The sequence below is a fragment of the Protopterus annectens genome, chromosome 12.part0, assembly GCF_019279795.1.
Source record: "Protopterus annectens isolate FY-2018-M chromosome 12.part0, PAN1.0, whole genome shotgun sequence".
NCBI lineage: Eukaryota > Metazoa > Chordata > Ceratodontiformes > Protopteridae > Protopterus > Protopterus annectens.
The window spans coordinates 207,829,895-207,846,134 of record NC_056746.1 but is presented as its reverse complement, the minus strand read 5'-3'; the positions used below and the strand labels follow the sequence as shown (position 1 = coordinate 207,846,134).

The 16,240-nt window shown below is 41.8% G+C and overlaps 1 protein-coding gene across 1 annotated transcript in view; it reads left to right on the top strand.

The window, feature by feature from the left end:
- ABCA3 (ATP binding cassette subfamily A member 3) overlaps positions 1-16,240 on the top strand; it is a gene marked incomplete in the record, with an annotated part of 1,818,321 nt that overhangs the window by 362,203 nt on the left and 1,439,878 nt on the right. The window contains 1 exon segment of the mRNA XM_044089258.1: positions 454-713. Within this exon segment, the coding sequence (XP_043945193.1) occupies positions 454-713 (260 nt within the window).

Genomic DNA, 16,240 nt, shown 5'->3' with positions numbered 1-16,240 from the left:
ATATATATATATATATATATATATATATATATACACATATGTGTGTGTGTGTATATAAATAAATATAGATATTATATATATATATCTAGAAAGAGACACAGACACACACACTATCTTTTAAATAGACGTGTTTCCTCTGAATAACTAATGAGGGCCCTCATGCCATTCCCTTGTTGGTCTGCAACCCCCCCCCCCATCCAGTTTCAGAGGTTGTAGTTTCCTGCAAGTAATGTGCAGTTTATTGCTTTCATTATTAATGGAGAGAGCCTTATTTTCTGACTTATAAGAAAGTCAGCAGTAGCTAGGAACCATGCTGGTGTTAGCTGTAGGATGAGCACTTTTTTGTAGTCTGTGCGTAACACTAAGGCATGCATTCTCTCAGTGAAGCACATTCATCCTTGTGCAATTTTTGGAAATAAGTTAGTAAGTTCATGTCTTTTTTTATTTCAATAGGATATTATCGTGAAGGGTTCTTGACAGTGCAGCACAGAGTGGACAAGGCTATCATCTCACATCTTGGCAATGACTCAGCTAAGCAGAAGTTACGGAAGGTTACAGTGGTGATGAGACGCTTTCCTTACCCTCCCTATATAAATGACTTTTTTATCTTGGCTATTCAAAACCAGCTGCCACTTCTCCTCATGTTGAGCTTCACATACACTTCTCTAAACATTGTCCGTGCCATTGTTCATGAGAAGGAACGCAAACTGAAGGTGAAAATGAAAAAAGTAACAGATTAGCACTTTAGAAATGCATTATTATGAATGTATGCAGGCAGCTACCAATTATTATATTTTTGTTTATTTAAACTTGATTGTTCAGATGTTTGAGCTTAGCCAAGAGACCCGTGGCAGTCATGACGACAAGCACATACACTAAGAAAAACAGGAAATGCTTTGATATTACAAGCACATACACTAAGAAAAACAGGAAATGCTTTGATATTACAGTTGTTTTAGTGTGATAAAATTTGGCTGAGTTGCATGTCAGGTGAATTTGTTGCATAGGTGTTTATCATACATTCACTGCTGCAGCAGCAGCATTTGTAATACATTGGTTGGCACACCCCCTACAACTAATTCCTTATGGCCTGTGTTGTAGAGCTTAAGATGTCCATGGGGTGGACTGGTCTCCTCTCTAAACTAGAAACTTCAGTAGGATGCTAGGTAGGAAGAAGGAGGTATGCATCTGGTGCTTTCTTTTGTTTGTTTAATGCATTCTATGTTCAGTCTACTAGTTTCATCCAGGAGGCTTTCAAAGTGATGAGTACTCTTTTGGGAAAACTTTTTAAATGTTCATTGCTTACGTCTTGTTGATTGTTTATGTACAGTGTTGAATTTGAATTTGTTCTCAGGTTTTCCAAGACTTGATACCTCCTGGAAAACGTCATTAGCAAGTGTGTCTTTGATGAAGCAATCCCACTAGAGGTTTTATACCTTAATTTTCCTGCTTTGTCTACATGAGGAGCATCGTATATCCACTTGTAATGAGTGCACTTATTTTGAGAAAAAGACCTTAAGGAGTAGGGAAAAAAATTGAAAGCCTTTTTGAAACAGAAACTCCTTTAAGCCACAGGATGCACTTTTCCTCAACTTCTTTGACAGCAGTGTCTTTGAAGTGCCAAGAAAATTTAAAGCCATCTGCCACTGCAAGATGGATAAAGAAGGAAGTTAACCTCTAAAACAGCAGCCATGTTGTGCAAGGCTTTAGAGACCCCTTCATTCCCACAGATGCTTTTAAGTTCTTGCTCTGAGAAGTCCCTGTCTAATAAGCCCCATCTCTGGCAGTACTTCAGCTGCACTGCCATCCGTCAAAGACCCTTTGGAGGTAGGCAAAAGAGTATTTCTAACTATTTCTTGTCAATGCTTTATGAGAGCATGTTTGTGTCACAGATGTTTGTTTTGAGGCATCTGCCATTAAGTAATATGTGGCTCAGGCTCTTGGAGAAGGAGTCCCACTCTACTAGTGGTCAACAGCTGTCTGTGTTTATAGGTAAATCATTTATTATTTTTGAATCTGTAGTTACATTTAAAGTCACAGGCCATCAAATTCAAAAGTGTACACTGTTTGGAAAAAATATCTGGTCCTTGGATCTCCATCCTGTCTTAGTCTGATTTAACTCTAAGAGATGTGCAGGTTAATGTATGGCAGGATAGCAAAGGGTGAACATCCTTGTGTCTCTAGCAGTGGAACTTAACACTTTAGCTACCTTTATCACAGCAGAAACGAGCCCCTCCCCCACTACTACACAATCCTTCCTCCGATTTGTATGTGTGAAGAAGAATATCAAGATTTAGTTTACTTCTCACAAATGCTTTCACCTCTGGGTATTCATAACTGATTAGGAAGCATCCTCTTCATGTTGGTTATCAGTTGAAGGTATCACTTTTGGTGTATTCATAATTCTGACAAGGGAGCATTTCAGATGGGTCCACTAGAAATGATAAACTCCTGGAGGGGATTGCAATTGTTGGGAACTAATTGGTATATACTAACTACCATTCACTGAATGCTCCAAGCCTTTGAGGACTAATTTAAAATGCTTCCTTAGAGACAAACTCCCAGCTGCAGCTATCCAGAAGTCCAGTAGGTTTTACCATATGGGAGACAAGGTAAAGAACTTGCATAACAATCCTATCACAAGTATAGTTGTAATATCTATAGATGACTTCAGCAATCCAGGTTGGGTCCTTGAGAATAATGCTTTTCATAATGACAAAGAAAACTGATTAATTTGAAAGGAAAATGTATGCATCAGCCGTATTGGGTAACACGTTTGTCACTTGCCAAGTCCTTAGTTGCAAGAACAGGAATACATATTAACATAAATGGAAGAGATTGTCGTGACAGTCCCAGGTAAGTTTAAGATCAGTTGAGTCTGTGCATATTCACTCAGACATATTTAAGTGGGGGAAGTATGTTACAAATTGCCCATGGCAGCTAACTTATTAGTACAGTTGTTTGAAGACCATTTTCTGAAGATGTTTGTTAAATACTCCATGCCTTTTAGATGACCATCTTTTTGGTCTGTTTTCACAAAAAAAATTTTTTGAAAAGCATGAGAGCATACATTGAAACATTTTTTTTTATCCTATAGTTTTGAAAAAAAATGTCGGAATCTGCCACATCACGCATGCACTTAAGTCTCTCCACAACAGGTACAAGTATGAATCTGTCATTGTCCATGTTGGTGTGAATGACTTGAGACATACCTCTATGGACTATATGAAGAGAGACATGATTGAACTCTTGAGTATGTATCCCAGGCAGGTATGACCCTAGCCTTAAGCAGCATCCTACCTTCACAATAAGGATACCACAATACCAACACAAAATAATTGACTTCAACAATTGGCTTAGTTTCTGGTGTCTTTCCAAGGGGATCCAGTATCCCTCTACCTGGAGTGACATGTTTGATAGGCCTCGATGCTTTGCCAGAGATGGCCTCCACCTGTCATCCCTTGGATTCCAGATCCTGGCCAAGGCTCTCGCCTCCCCCTTTGTGCCTTTTTTAGGCGATGTCCCAAAGACAAATCTTCCAGCATAAAAGATCATTCAAAAAGCAAATTGAAGGTCATACTGCTTAACGCTAGGAGCCTTAACTTGAAAATGCACTCACTGGAGGCTCTCCTCGCATTGGAAGATTCTGATGTCTGTCCGGTCACAGAAACTTGGTTCAGGGCTGTGGAGAGCACCCTGCCTTACCAGGCTATACCTCATTCCACACATTCCGACCCCAAAATAAGGTCGGGAAGAATTAGGGTGCTGAAGTCTCTATCTTCATTAAAGACTGACACACCTCCAGACTGGTTTGCCAGCATGACGCACTGGAATTACTCCAGATGCAACTGACAGTTGACAAGACATCCATTCAAGTTATAGCCAGCTATAGACCCCCCTCCATGACTCAGGACACCCACTCCTACCTGGACCTACTTGACTCCAAGGTACCCCCCTAACACCCTGATCCTTGGTGACTTCAACTACCCACCCATAGACTGGGTGAGCTATTTCTGCACTAATGCACTCACCCAACAGTTCCTTGACTTCATCAGTTCTAATGCACTAGACCAGCTCATCTCATCCCCCAGAAGGGGAGATAACATTCTAGACTTGGATGTTCTTTGTGTTTCACTGTTGCAGTCATCACATTTGGGTTATCCTGCCAGGGGTTGCCCTCAGTCGGCCAGAATACCAGAGGCTTAGCATTTCTGCTTCGGTTGCTCTCACGCCAGGAGTGACGTCAGGTGTTTAGTGGTATAAAACCAGGCAGCCAACGCCATTACATCAGTCTTTCTTGCTGAGGAGCCCGAAGCAGAAGCAGTTTGCATGATTGCCAGTTGGCCGCTACCTTAGTTTTTGTTTCCGAATTGAAGTTGAAGTCCTCTAAAGCTAAGTACCCTGTTGGAGATTCTTTTTTCTTGCCCTAACCGATGTCAGAAAAAGTTGACCTTTGTCTCACCTGTGGAAAGCAAATACCACACCAAGACTTCCATTCTTACTGCGTCACCTGTTTAGGCCCAGACCACGATGTCCCCCGCTGTCGCTTTTGTGCTTTGTTCAATGCCAGAAATATACGTAGTCAAGCCCTTATTGTAGCTAGTTATTTTTGCTCTGTCCTCGAATTCTGATATGGCTTCGGTAAACCATCCGACTACCGATCTTCCGAAAAAAAGTAAGGATAAAGACAGAGACCGCACAAGTCCAAAACTGCCGACGACACTTCCGTTAAGTTAGTCATCAGTTCTCCGGTCCTCAGTGAACACTTTTGCAGCCCCTGATGCCCGCTTCAGTGGATTTGCAGGCTGCTACTGAGACCCTTTCGGAGTCCAGTATGTCGCAAGACTCTTCTTTGACTAAGGATCCTGCGGATGTCTCTACCTTGGATGGGTCCGGAGCCGCTGAGCAGGCACCGGCTTCTGAGGAAGTACTTTGCACTACCGATACTTGAGACAGACCGACTTCTTTCACGTATTCAGTTCTTTCTAAAACTACCAAGTTTCTAAGGCCCAGGGTACAAATCACACCCAAAAAAAACGACGACCTAAGCTCATGCACCTGCTTCCTTGCCTCGGTCTCAAATGATTAAAATGGCAGAATGCCTTATGCTTATTAGGGGAGGCCAGGCTACCCCTTCCAAAAGAAAGAGACTTGTCCCCAGTAGTTTTAACTGAACAGGAGTCCATTGACTCTGATGCATCTGAATATGATGATATGCAACCCCTCTCTACTTATGAGGATTCTGATGCAGAGGAATCCATTCCTTCTGCCTCTCCACCCGAGGAGTTTTCATTTGGGGAAACCCTACATAATTTAAGGGAGCATTTCCAATGGGAATGTCAGGACTATCCTTAGTCAAAAAAGAGACTGAGAATTCTTAGATCTACCACAGTTCAGACCTTTCACCATTCCTGCTGTCCTGGATGTTGTGGATGATGTTTTTATGGAATCCAGTCTGACTCCTAACACCCTTTCTCCTGCTCCCAGGAAAACTGACAGGTATTAGAGTCCCTGACTCTCACAAATTTCTTTTCAAAAATCCTACTGCTGACCCAGAGGTAATTTCTCAAGGACCTAAAGGCATCAAAGCAACTTCACATAAGAATCCCACCCCCTCAGATAGGGATTCCAGAGCATTAGACAGATGGGGTAAAAAAATATACACATCTGCTACTCTTGCTATTAGAGCATTAAATTGTCAGTTCCACATGCTGAAATATCAGCAACATACAATGGAACTCCTCAAACAAAAAATATCTTCTTTTCCTGCTTGTGCAGAAAATAAAGAATTACAAGAGTTAATGCATTCTGCAAGTCAAGTAATTAAGCACACCTTACAATGTGGTTTTGATGCCCTAGAAGCATCTTGCAGGGCAGCAGTCACTGGTTCTGTCCTTAGATGGTATGCTTGGCTTAAGGAATAGACCTTGCCAGACTATGTCAAATCGAAATTATTGGACGCACCCTTGAACAAAGACAACTTTGGCACCAAGGCAGAAGAGGTCTTAAAAAAGATGGAAGAAAAAGCTAAATCTATGCAGACAGTTAAAGACTTCTTACAGGTCCAGCCACTGAGGTTCAGTAGGCATTGCCTCTCCAAGCACAGGTCCTTTCCTGCCCCCTCCAGGCCAGCTCAGCCCAGACCCAGGGGAAGCAGACCCCCCCCCCTGCAGATAGCCCCAGGGAATGCAGAGATCTAAGCAATGGAGTTCCTCCTCTTTAAAAACAGGGAGTGCAAAGCCACCCCCTTATGGTAAGAACTCACAATGACTTTACACTTCCACCCCCTACCTCTGCCCACCTGCTTCTGCCCCTAGGAGGAAAACTCTCCTTCCACACAAGCAACTTTACCAATGACCGATGGGTCCTCAACATAGTGTCCCAGGGATACCATTTTATTTCCACACTCAACCAACCACAAAAGGGTTCCCAGATCTTCCAGTGGGCAGAGGCCAAAAAGCAAGTCCTTTCCCTGCTCTCCATGAAGGCAATACAGCATGTTCCTACAGAACAGATAGGCCAAAGTTTCTACTCCAGACTCTTCCTTGTACTCAGAAAAGAGGGCACATGGCACCCCATCCTCTATCTATTCTAAACAGCTTTCTGGTGATAAAAAAACTTCAAAATGCTCACCCTCCAGCATCTTTTACCAGTGCTTTCCAAGGATGCTTGGTTAGCCACCGTAGACCTAAAAGAGGCCTAACTACACATTCCAATCAGGGAATCATGCAGGAAATACCTACGTTTCAGGGAAGGATTTATGCACTTTCAGTTCTCTGCGCTTCCCTTTGGCTTATCCAGTGCTCCCAGAGTTTTCACAAAATGTCTGTCTCCCGCCATTACTTTTTGCAGACAAAGAAATATTCAAATTTACCCATACTTAGATTCAGGCAGACAGGAAAAGCTGCTATAGCACCTGACTTTTGTAAAGGACCTACTGACCACCCTGGGGTATACTATCAACGAAAAGAAATCAAAACTAGTCCCCACACAAAACATTGTATTCCTGGGAGCAAGCCTGGACACAGCATCCCAGATGGCAGTCCTTACTCAAGAAAAACAAGCCTACCTGATTGGCTATTTCTCTCAACTAGCCACCAGAACCCAGTTATCTGCAAGGAAAATCTTGCAAGCTCTAGGGTTCATGGCCTCCAGCATTCTACTCATTCCATATGCCATACTGCATATAAGTAAACTGCAGTGGTACCTAAAAAAACCTTTGGTGTCAACACTCTCAAGACCTGGAAACTCTCATACCAGTGATACCTTGTCTAAGGAAAGATTTAATTTGGTGGGCAGCAGCATGCAACCACAACAAGGGACTTCCCTTCTCACAACCCCACACCACCAAGACCCTCACCACAGATGCATCAGACTATGGCTGGAGTGCAGATCTGGACGACAAGTGCAGTCACGGCCATTGGAGCCCAAATCAAATACATATGCACATCAACCAAAAAGAAATGCTAGCTGTTCGGCATGCCCCGACAGCTTTCAGACCCCTACTCTCCACGGGGCCTCTGCTGATCAAAACAGACAACACCACAGTGATATGGTAGATCAACAAGCAGGGAGGGACTCATTCTTATCCTCTCTGCAGGCTCACCATGACCCTTTGGCACATGGCCTCAGCCATGCAACTACACCTGCTAGCACAATTCCTGCCATGCTCTCTAAACTCTCTGGCAGACAACTTAAGCAGAAACCTGCTAGACCCACACGAGTGGCAGCTAGACCACAGAACTTTCACCCGTGTAACCCAGAATTGTGGCACCCCGAAGGTAGACGTCTTTGCCTCCCACTCCAGTCATCAGCCCAGCAGATTCTGGACCGGGGTACCTCACAGCAAGGCCTGGAAAGTGGATGCTCTGTCCTTCCAGTGGGCATACCTCTCGGTCTATGCATTTCCCCCTCTACCACTCATTTCAAGGGCACATCTCAAAATAAGGGAGGAAAAACCGAGGGCAATCCTGATTGCCCCAGACTGGCCATGCCAGCACTGGTACCCACTGCTGTGCAGCCTGTCATCCCTGCCACCATGGCACCTACCTCAGATCCCAACACTCCTGACCCAGAGGAATGGAGAATTCATGCATCCCCAAATTCAGACCCTCAGCCTGGCAGCCTGGCTTATTTCCTGATTTCTCCTCAAGCTGCCAGCCTAAGCAAACAAGTCCTAGATGTTATGTGAGGCCAGATGCCCCAGCACTAGAAAATCCTATGCTGACAAGTGGAAAAGATTTTGCACCTGGATCCAGGCTAAGGGAGCCGGAATTGCACAGGCCCTCCCTGCATCTCATCTTGGATTACCTAGCAGACCTACTACACGGGGGTCTATCCTTCTCTTCTATTAAAATTCATGCCTCTGCCATCTCTGCTCATTACAGCACAGAGCCACCTCTCTTCTCACACCCACGCCATTTCCAATATGACTACCTTGGGCAGTTCCTCAGGCTACCCCGGGTTTGGGTACCCTGTTTCTTTATTCTCCTTTGCTTAACTACGGGCTCCTCCTTCATGAGGGCAAGAAAATACTGAAGTAATGATGCAGGCTGGCTCCCTTTATACCCGAGCATACTGACGTGGGTTAAGGTGTCCGCTAGCCTGGGAGGTGAAATAAGTTTATCTGGTAGTCGAGACGGTTGAGGGCTTTCATGGCAGGAAATCCCAACTGTCAGGACTGCAACAGTGAATACACTCGAACATCTATATTTATGGTAAGTATACACAACTGTACTATCCTTCCCCTCCTTAGGTAAAAACCCACCAGCACTACTTTCTTCTAGGTTGAAAGTGTGTTCCTGCATGCTAACCATGATTCCATTAAAGGGTAAATATCAAATGCCAAATGTGAAGAAAAACATACCAGCACACTGGCTACCTCAAAAGGAGCCAACAATTTGAGTCGTTAGTAACACTGTTAAAAATACAGATGGATACCTTGCCATTTGCTTTCATTGGTAAGCACCATAATTTATCACATTTTAACTGACCTGTTGTCTATCTTGCTATTTCTCAAGTCTTAATGCTGCTCACTTATTAAATGCTTGCCTTTTCAGTGAATAATTAGGGGAAGATGCCTGTTTCTGTTTTCACTACCTTAGCCTCTTACCCTAATCTTTATAGTTGCATGATCAGGTATTGTAATCAGATGTAACTCTATTCCCTCAAGTAATTTAGTATGTTAGTGTATTGTGTAGTGTCTGTTCAATGTGGCCCGATCTTTATACCTGTAGGAATACTAAGTAAATTCTGTTTGAGCTCCTAAGACTGTCACTAAATCCTCCATCCCAAATAGCTTTATATATTTCCTTAAGAATCTACCCTCTCTAGTAATAGGCTCTTTCCTTGGTCTTTCTGACACATCCTTATTACAGATCAAATTCCAGTGCACCCCTTAATTAGGATCTCTGTCTGAAAGCTTATTACTTTCCAAATCATTCTTCCTCAGTTCGAAAGCTGCAATCTTGGGCAAAAAAGGTAGTTGTGTTTCCAAGCAAGAAGCCCCTGATTGCCACAAGCCTTTTATGTCCATCCTTTTTTACATCCTCTGTCAATAAAGGAGCCCCTCTCTATAGTAATATCACTCACTATTTCTCTGGTCTTGGTATTCAGCTGAATAACTCCAATTAAATCCCTTCTTTGTCAAACTCTTATGTTCAGCTGAATTTAAATGGGTCTCTAGCAACATTGCTCTTTGCACCCTAGTCATCTGTATGTAATTAATACTCTTTGCCTTTTCACTGTATCCACAAGTCCATTCACATTCCTGGTTAATATAGGAAATGCAGCCATTTCCACATGTATTCCATTTTTTCTGTGTTGCTGTTCTTTGCATAGCCCTGCCCATAGTTGCAGTCCCATCCCATTCAGTGACTGCCATTTTATTGTCACAGTAAAAAAAAAAAAAAAAACAAATGTCTTTTTTTTTGTTGAACACATTGCAATATGTTTCCTGTTATAACTCCCCAAACACATATGAAAACATAATAATTATGGCATAATTTTTTTTGAAAAAAAAATCACACTCACTTTATCAGGGTAAGTTAGAAGGCCAGCAAAGCAGGTATTAACTAACCTAAACTTTGGGCTAGTTCTGATAATTTGTATACCTTATCCACTTTCTTTATAGCAAAACCAAAATTGCTGTCTGTAAACTTATAAAACCGCACTAACAACTTTTTATATTACTCAATTCTCTCTATTTTGCTTTACATTACAAAGTTGCAGCTGCGTAAATGGCTATACTACCGTCCCTACAGTTAAGTGAATTGTTCCAAAATAGCATATTTACTATTGTCGCCTCATAGCAAGACGTCCCGTTCGATTCTCAGCTAGAGCGTCTTCTGTGTGGAGGCATACGTGAATGGGGCGTGCCTTCGTTGAAGGTTGTGCATCAGGGCTGGTAACCCGGTACGTAAAAATCCACTACCAATCATTAGTGGACCGGAGTTCCGCTGTGGCGACCCCTAACCGGGAAAAGCCGAAAGACACAAACTATGTTTTACTCAGTGAGGTCATCAAGAGGGCAGTCTAGTTAATGGATATCTTTGTTTCCTGTATCTTGTGCCTGGTTGTCTATTAGTTGTACCAGAAAGTAAAATGTGCAAACATTTGTTCATTTACATTTGTTTACCAGGAAGGTCCAAATTAGTCTTAGAAAACACCTGTTCAATGAAGGACCTGGGAAAAAGCTGCAAGTTAACAATCACAAGCAAAAATAATCAAATTAAACAGTACTTGGCATAACATTTTGACATCAGACACTGTAAAATAAAACTTGCCCCCTATTCCTGGAAAGAAACTTCCATTTTTTTTTTTTTTTTTTTTTAAGTATTGTGTTGAAACTGGGCTACTCCCAGACCATTGTAGACCCATGTTTATTTTAAATATTGACTGATGAATAATAAATAGAACAGTAAGTAAAATGTTCAAAATTTAAATAAATTACTCTTTCCCACACATTTTTCCTGATAGATCAATAGCTGAACAATAGAAAAAAGTCCCTGTATTCCATTAATAAAAAAAAAGTTCATCATCATCCTAAGCAACAGCTTTCAAACTATTTACACAGTTCTTCATTAGTATATAGCCTTTCTCCTGCAATCTTGTATATTGCTTCAACACTCATCTCCTCTCCCAACAACTGTAGTTGGACGTATTGCATACTCTTTACTTTGCTGCACAGTAATACTGACAGTCTGTACCTTGTAACTTTTAATTTGTAGAAAGTCATTTTTAATAGGCCTTTCCTATGTTACAACTCTTGAAATGTCTCTTATTTAATAACCCCCTAACATTGCTTTATTTAATAAAAGTGCAAAAAATTTAATGGTTTCAATATTTGTTGAAATCATTTTTTCAGCTTTTCTACTTATGTTTAAACAGTTGTATTTAAATTTTCATTAGCAATATTGGTCTTCTTTTTCAAGGCCATTGTAATCCAAAGCAATATAAATATAATTATATTCTTATCCTCTCCAGGTAAATTGGAGTTTTATTCAAAATAGCTTATTTAATTTCAATCCCACCATCCACAATATAGATGCATTGCTGTTCATCTGCTTAAGTTAAAGGCCCAGTTCTGCTTCAGTCCTCCTGGTACAGTTCAGCTTTAATCTCCACCAGTGCCTGTTTCACTCACAATTCTATGCTAGCTCTTCTGTTTCGGTCTTGTGCTGCCCTTTGTTTTTCCAATATTTTATTTTGGAGCAAAGAGAAGAATTTTGCTGTCATTCTCTCTGTTGCCGTTTGTCAGGTTGTCATTCCATCCAGATGCTTTTGCAGCTGGAACCCTATCCTCTTATGTATTTCACTAAATTGTTTAATTTCTGTCCATCACTTGATCAGCCTCCATAAACATATTTGAGTCCTCAGGATAAAAAAAAAAGCTATGAATACTGCAGTAGATTACAGTTTAAGCCTCAACCTAGCTTGTTGACATTCCCTCACGACTGGAATAAATGTGTTCCGTTTCTGTCGGGTATAAGCAGAATAGTAGGAATAGTAGTTTTCTACAAATACTCTGTGTGTCCAATTTTCAAGACATTACCCATTTGCCGCACTTGTTATCCTCTCCATTTTCTAGCCTAGTTTTTGGCCCCTCCATGGTGTCCTGCGGGAGGGTGCACACTTAAAACTGTAGACAGTGCGCACACTTAAAACTGTAGACAGTGCAACTAATATTTATATAGTGCATCACCATCCACCTTCCTGAAAACTTGGCCAGTATACTTGGTGAGACCATTCATCTACATTCAAGAACTCCCCAGTGGAAAAGAACATTTAAAGTATAATTAATGTTCCACTCCATAATAATAAGTTACTTCTGTACTCTCTATTTAATGTATCGAGCCATCTAACAGTGTGCACACTACTAGAGGATTGCAGGCCTTCCCTTCTACTAGAACTGAATAAATACAATTTTTCTTCCACCCATTTATTTGTCTAACAATAACATATCCTGCAAGTAAACGTTAGGAATATGTATTGCCTAAGCACCCTGTTTTTAACAGTAACATCTTATACTCTGTTCATAGGTTGATACTAGGCTGTCGGCCTTAGGGCCTATACAAGCCTAGCCATAACAATTCCTTGGATATTTCTTCCTACAATATTTACTTCCCTGGACCCCTGTCTAGCAGGGCGACTGATGTGATCCCCGGGGTGAATTTCCTATCTCCCATCCAATTGTCAAGGTTCCTTTTGAAGAGGGCCAGTGAGGCACTCTGCTTGACATGTATAGGCAGTCTATTCCAGAGTATGGGAAGTCTCTGGGTCAGGAACCTATCCCTCCAGCATGTTTTGTTCATTGTGATGACAAGGTTTAGATCCCTGGAGCGTGTGGCTCTGAGGGATTGGGTTTTCATTGTGGAGCATTTTCACCAGGTCAGGGTTTGACATGGCCTTGTATGTTAAGCAGAGATTGCCTCTGAGTAGGCGATATGCCACAGAGCATAGCTGGAGTTTTTTTAGATGGTCAGCATAGGGCATCTGCTTTAGGCCTGTGATTCTTTTAGTGAGGTATTTCTGCGGCCTTTCCAGCTGTTGCAGATGTCTTGTAAGGTACATACCAAATGAGGCATTGTACTCTATAATGAGTCTAATGAGGGATGAGTACAGTGGGACACTGACCTCCTTTTTTCTGGATGAAAAGCCCTTAGTGATGAGGTGCGCCACATAGAAGGATTTCCTGACTGTTGTGGCAATGTGGTTATCGAAGGTGAGACCACTGTCCACCTGTGTCCCTAAGTCTTTCATCACACTTTCGGTGTTTAGTGTACTGCCACCTATGTGGTAATTCATAGGTACATGTTTTTTCCCAAAGGGGATAACTATACATTTCTTGGCATTAATCTTGAGCCCATGGCTCTGGCACCAAGCATCTGTTTCTGTAAGCCCCTTTTGTAGAATATCCACATCATTTGGGGATTCAGTAATGTATCCCAGTTTGCAGTCATCTGCAAACTTTGTTAGCGAGAGTCCCTTAGTGTTGGCCTGTACGTCAGAGAAGTAGATGCCAAACAAGAGCGATCCCAGGACTGAACCCTGAGGTACTCCACTTGTCTGGAGCTGCGTTTGGAGTCTGCTACTTTTACAGTCTGGGTTCTGTCAGTAAGCCAGTTGGCAACCCATCAAGTGGCATAGGGATTTATGCTCAGTTTAGTAAGTTCATCTATGATTCCAGAGTGGGGGATGGTGTTGAAGGCCTTGCCTAGGTCCAGATAAGCTGTGTGGACCGCCTTACCCTCATCCACAGCTCTGGGGACTAATTCGAAGAAGTCGGTCAGGTTCAGCAGACAAGATCAGCCCTTCACGAACCCAAACTGGGTGGGGTCCAGTGTTTGAAGGTTGCCAATGTCTTTGTTTATAAGTTCCATGATAATGCGTTCCATACCCTTGCATATCAGGCTCATCAGATTGATGGGACAGTAGTTCCTAGGATCCAAGGTGGATCCCCCCTTGTGGAGTGGGATAACTGTAGCTGTGCGCCACTCATCGGGCACGAAGCCTGAGGTGAGGCTATGATTAAACATGACACTTGGGTGCCAGTTCATTTTGTAGTTCATGTAGTACACAGCCTGGGATGTCATCTGGTCCCATGGATGCTGTATTCTTAGCTTTGGAGAGTGTGGTTTCTACCTGTGCAGCTGCAATTACCGGAATTTGGCAATATTTTGGTATTGAGATGGGCCCTTTAGGGGGTGATGTGGGGGTGAAGTTGGCATTAAATAGATCTGCCAGGATATTGGCAATATCCTTGGAATCCGTATATTTAATGCCATTCTGTTGTAGCTCACAGCAGATCTGAGCATTGCCATTTAGATTCTTGACATACCTATAGAAAGTCTAAAAAAATGTGGAAAAGTCAGTTTCCTAACATGAATTAAGTTTAGTAAGACAGCTTACCTTAATATACTGGCTGATTATAGTATAGTCTGCTGCTGTTTTCTTTACCAGCAGAAATATTGGCACAAAGTACACTTTACTGGTGGTAGATTAAGCTCTGTAATATTGCCTTAAAATGTTCACCTGTATTCTAAATGCAGCACCACTGATTGTTGCTCTTAAAAATACATTACTCTGTAGGCCCCTCTCTGTTCCACCTTCACTCCACTTGGGCTCCAGTACTCTCCCTTACCCTACCCCCAATTCCCACACACCCCATTGCACCTACATTTATACTTCCCAACCCACTCCCACATCTCAATATTAACCAGTTACAACCCCTGGCAGCAACTTCCCTATTCTCCATCACTATTAAAATCTCTCCCTGATATTCTTGCAACCTTCATTAATTCACCAAAAACCACACTAAACCTACACTACGCAATAACCTAGAAATCCTACACTGCAATAAATACTACACCCACTGTTGTGAAGTTTGCAACATATCTTGCATTCCTTTCAAGTGCAAAACTTTCTTTTGTAATCACCATAACACTACTCAACTTTCTCACACACATCAGTCTTACAATCACACTTATATCCATCTGGTTTCTCTCCCACAAATCCACACCCACAACAGTTCTTTAATACAGTACATTTCTCAACTATATCTCCCAAACTATAGCCACACTTGCTACTAAATGTGTACACCTTTAAACATTTTAAGCTCAGTAAGTCCTCATTCTTCGCCTATATACATACATACACATAAAAAGGCTAGATATTTCTACATATATCTGCTTACCTTACCTGAGCTGGTCCAAAGTGGGGACATGTACCCTAACTCTAGCCCAAGCACCAGTATACAGTCAGAACCAACCACACCCCATTTAGAACTACGTAAGTCCTCTCCCCAAACTACAACTCAGTTCATAACCTATTTCTCCCAAACACAAATTTTCAAAACATATGCAACAAGACCCATGATCTTGACACAATCCTCACACTGTCACCCCAACATACTTAGATACTGAAACCTGGCTAAAGCCAGAAATAACTAGTGATGAAATACTACTGCACGTGGATATAACATAGTAAGGTCAGACAGACTAACAAAGAGAGGAGGTGGCATAGCAGTAATTTTTAAAAACACTCTCGAAGTAATCCAACATCCTCAAACTACCTCAAAATTTCAAAATACTGAAATTCTGATTACCCAACCCAAACTCTATAACAGTAAATCAGTCTGCCTGGCAAGACTATACTTTCCCCCTGGGAACAGTATAGCCACAATTGAATAATTTCTTGAATGGCTGTATCACAATATAAAAGAAGACCATAATCTTAAGTGACGTAAACATTGACTGGAAACAAATGAATACCATACCTGACCAAAACATATTCGGATTGTCACAGTTATTAAACATCACTACCAAGACACACACAACATCTAGCAAAGAAACCGCACTACATTGGATTCTGTCAAATAAGCCCAACAACATCAATGGCACTGAAACCTTACCAGACAGCATTAGTGACAATTTCCCCACCTACACTATCAGACAGCAGCTAAGCATTCAGACGCAAGTAACATACAAACAAGTCTATAATCTGCAGAATTTCTCTGCAGAATGGTGGGCCCTTTGCAGACACTAGAAACTACAGATCCATAAGTTTCACTAGTCTCTTATGCAAAACCATGGAAAGAGTCATCATGGAAAGGATCAATAATACCATAGGAAACCTCCAGACACTAGCCCCAACCCAATTTGGTTTCATCAAGGACAGTTAATGTCTGGTCAACCCAGTTTAGTACTTTGAGAAGGTCACAAAAGCAATGTATGAAGGCAAA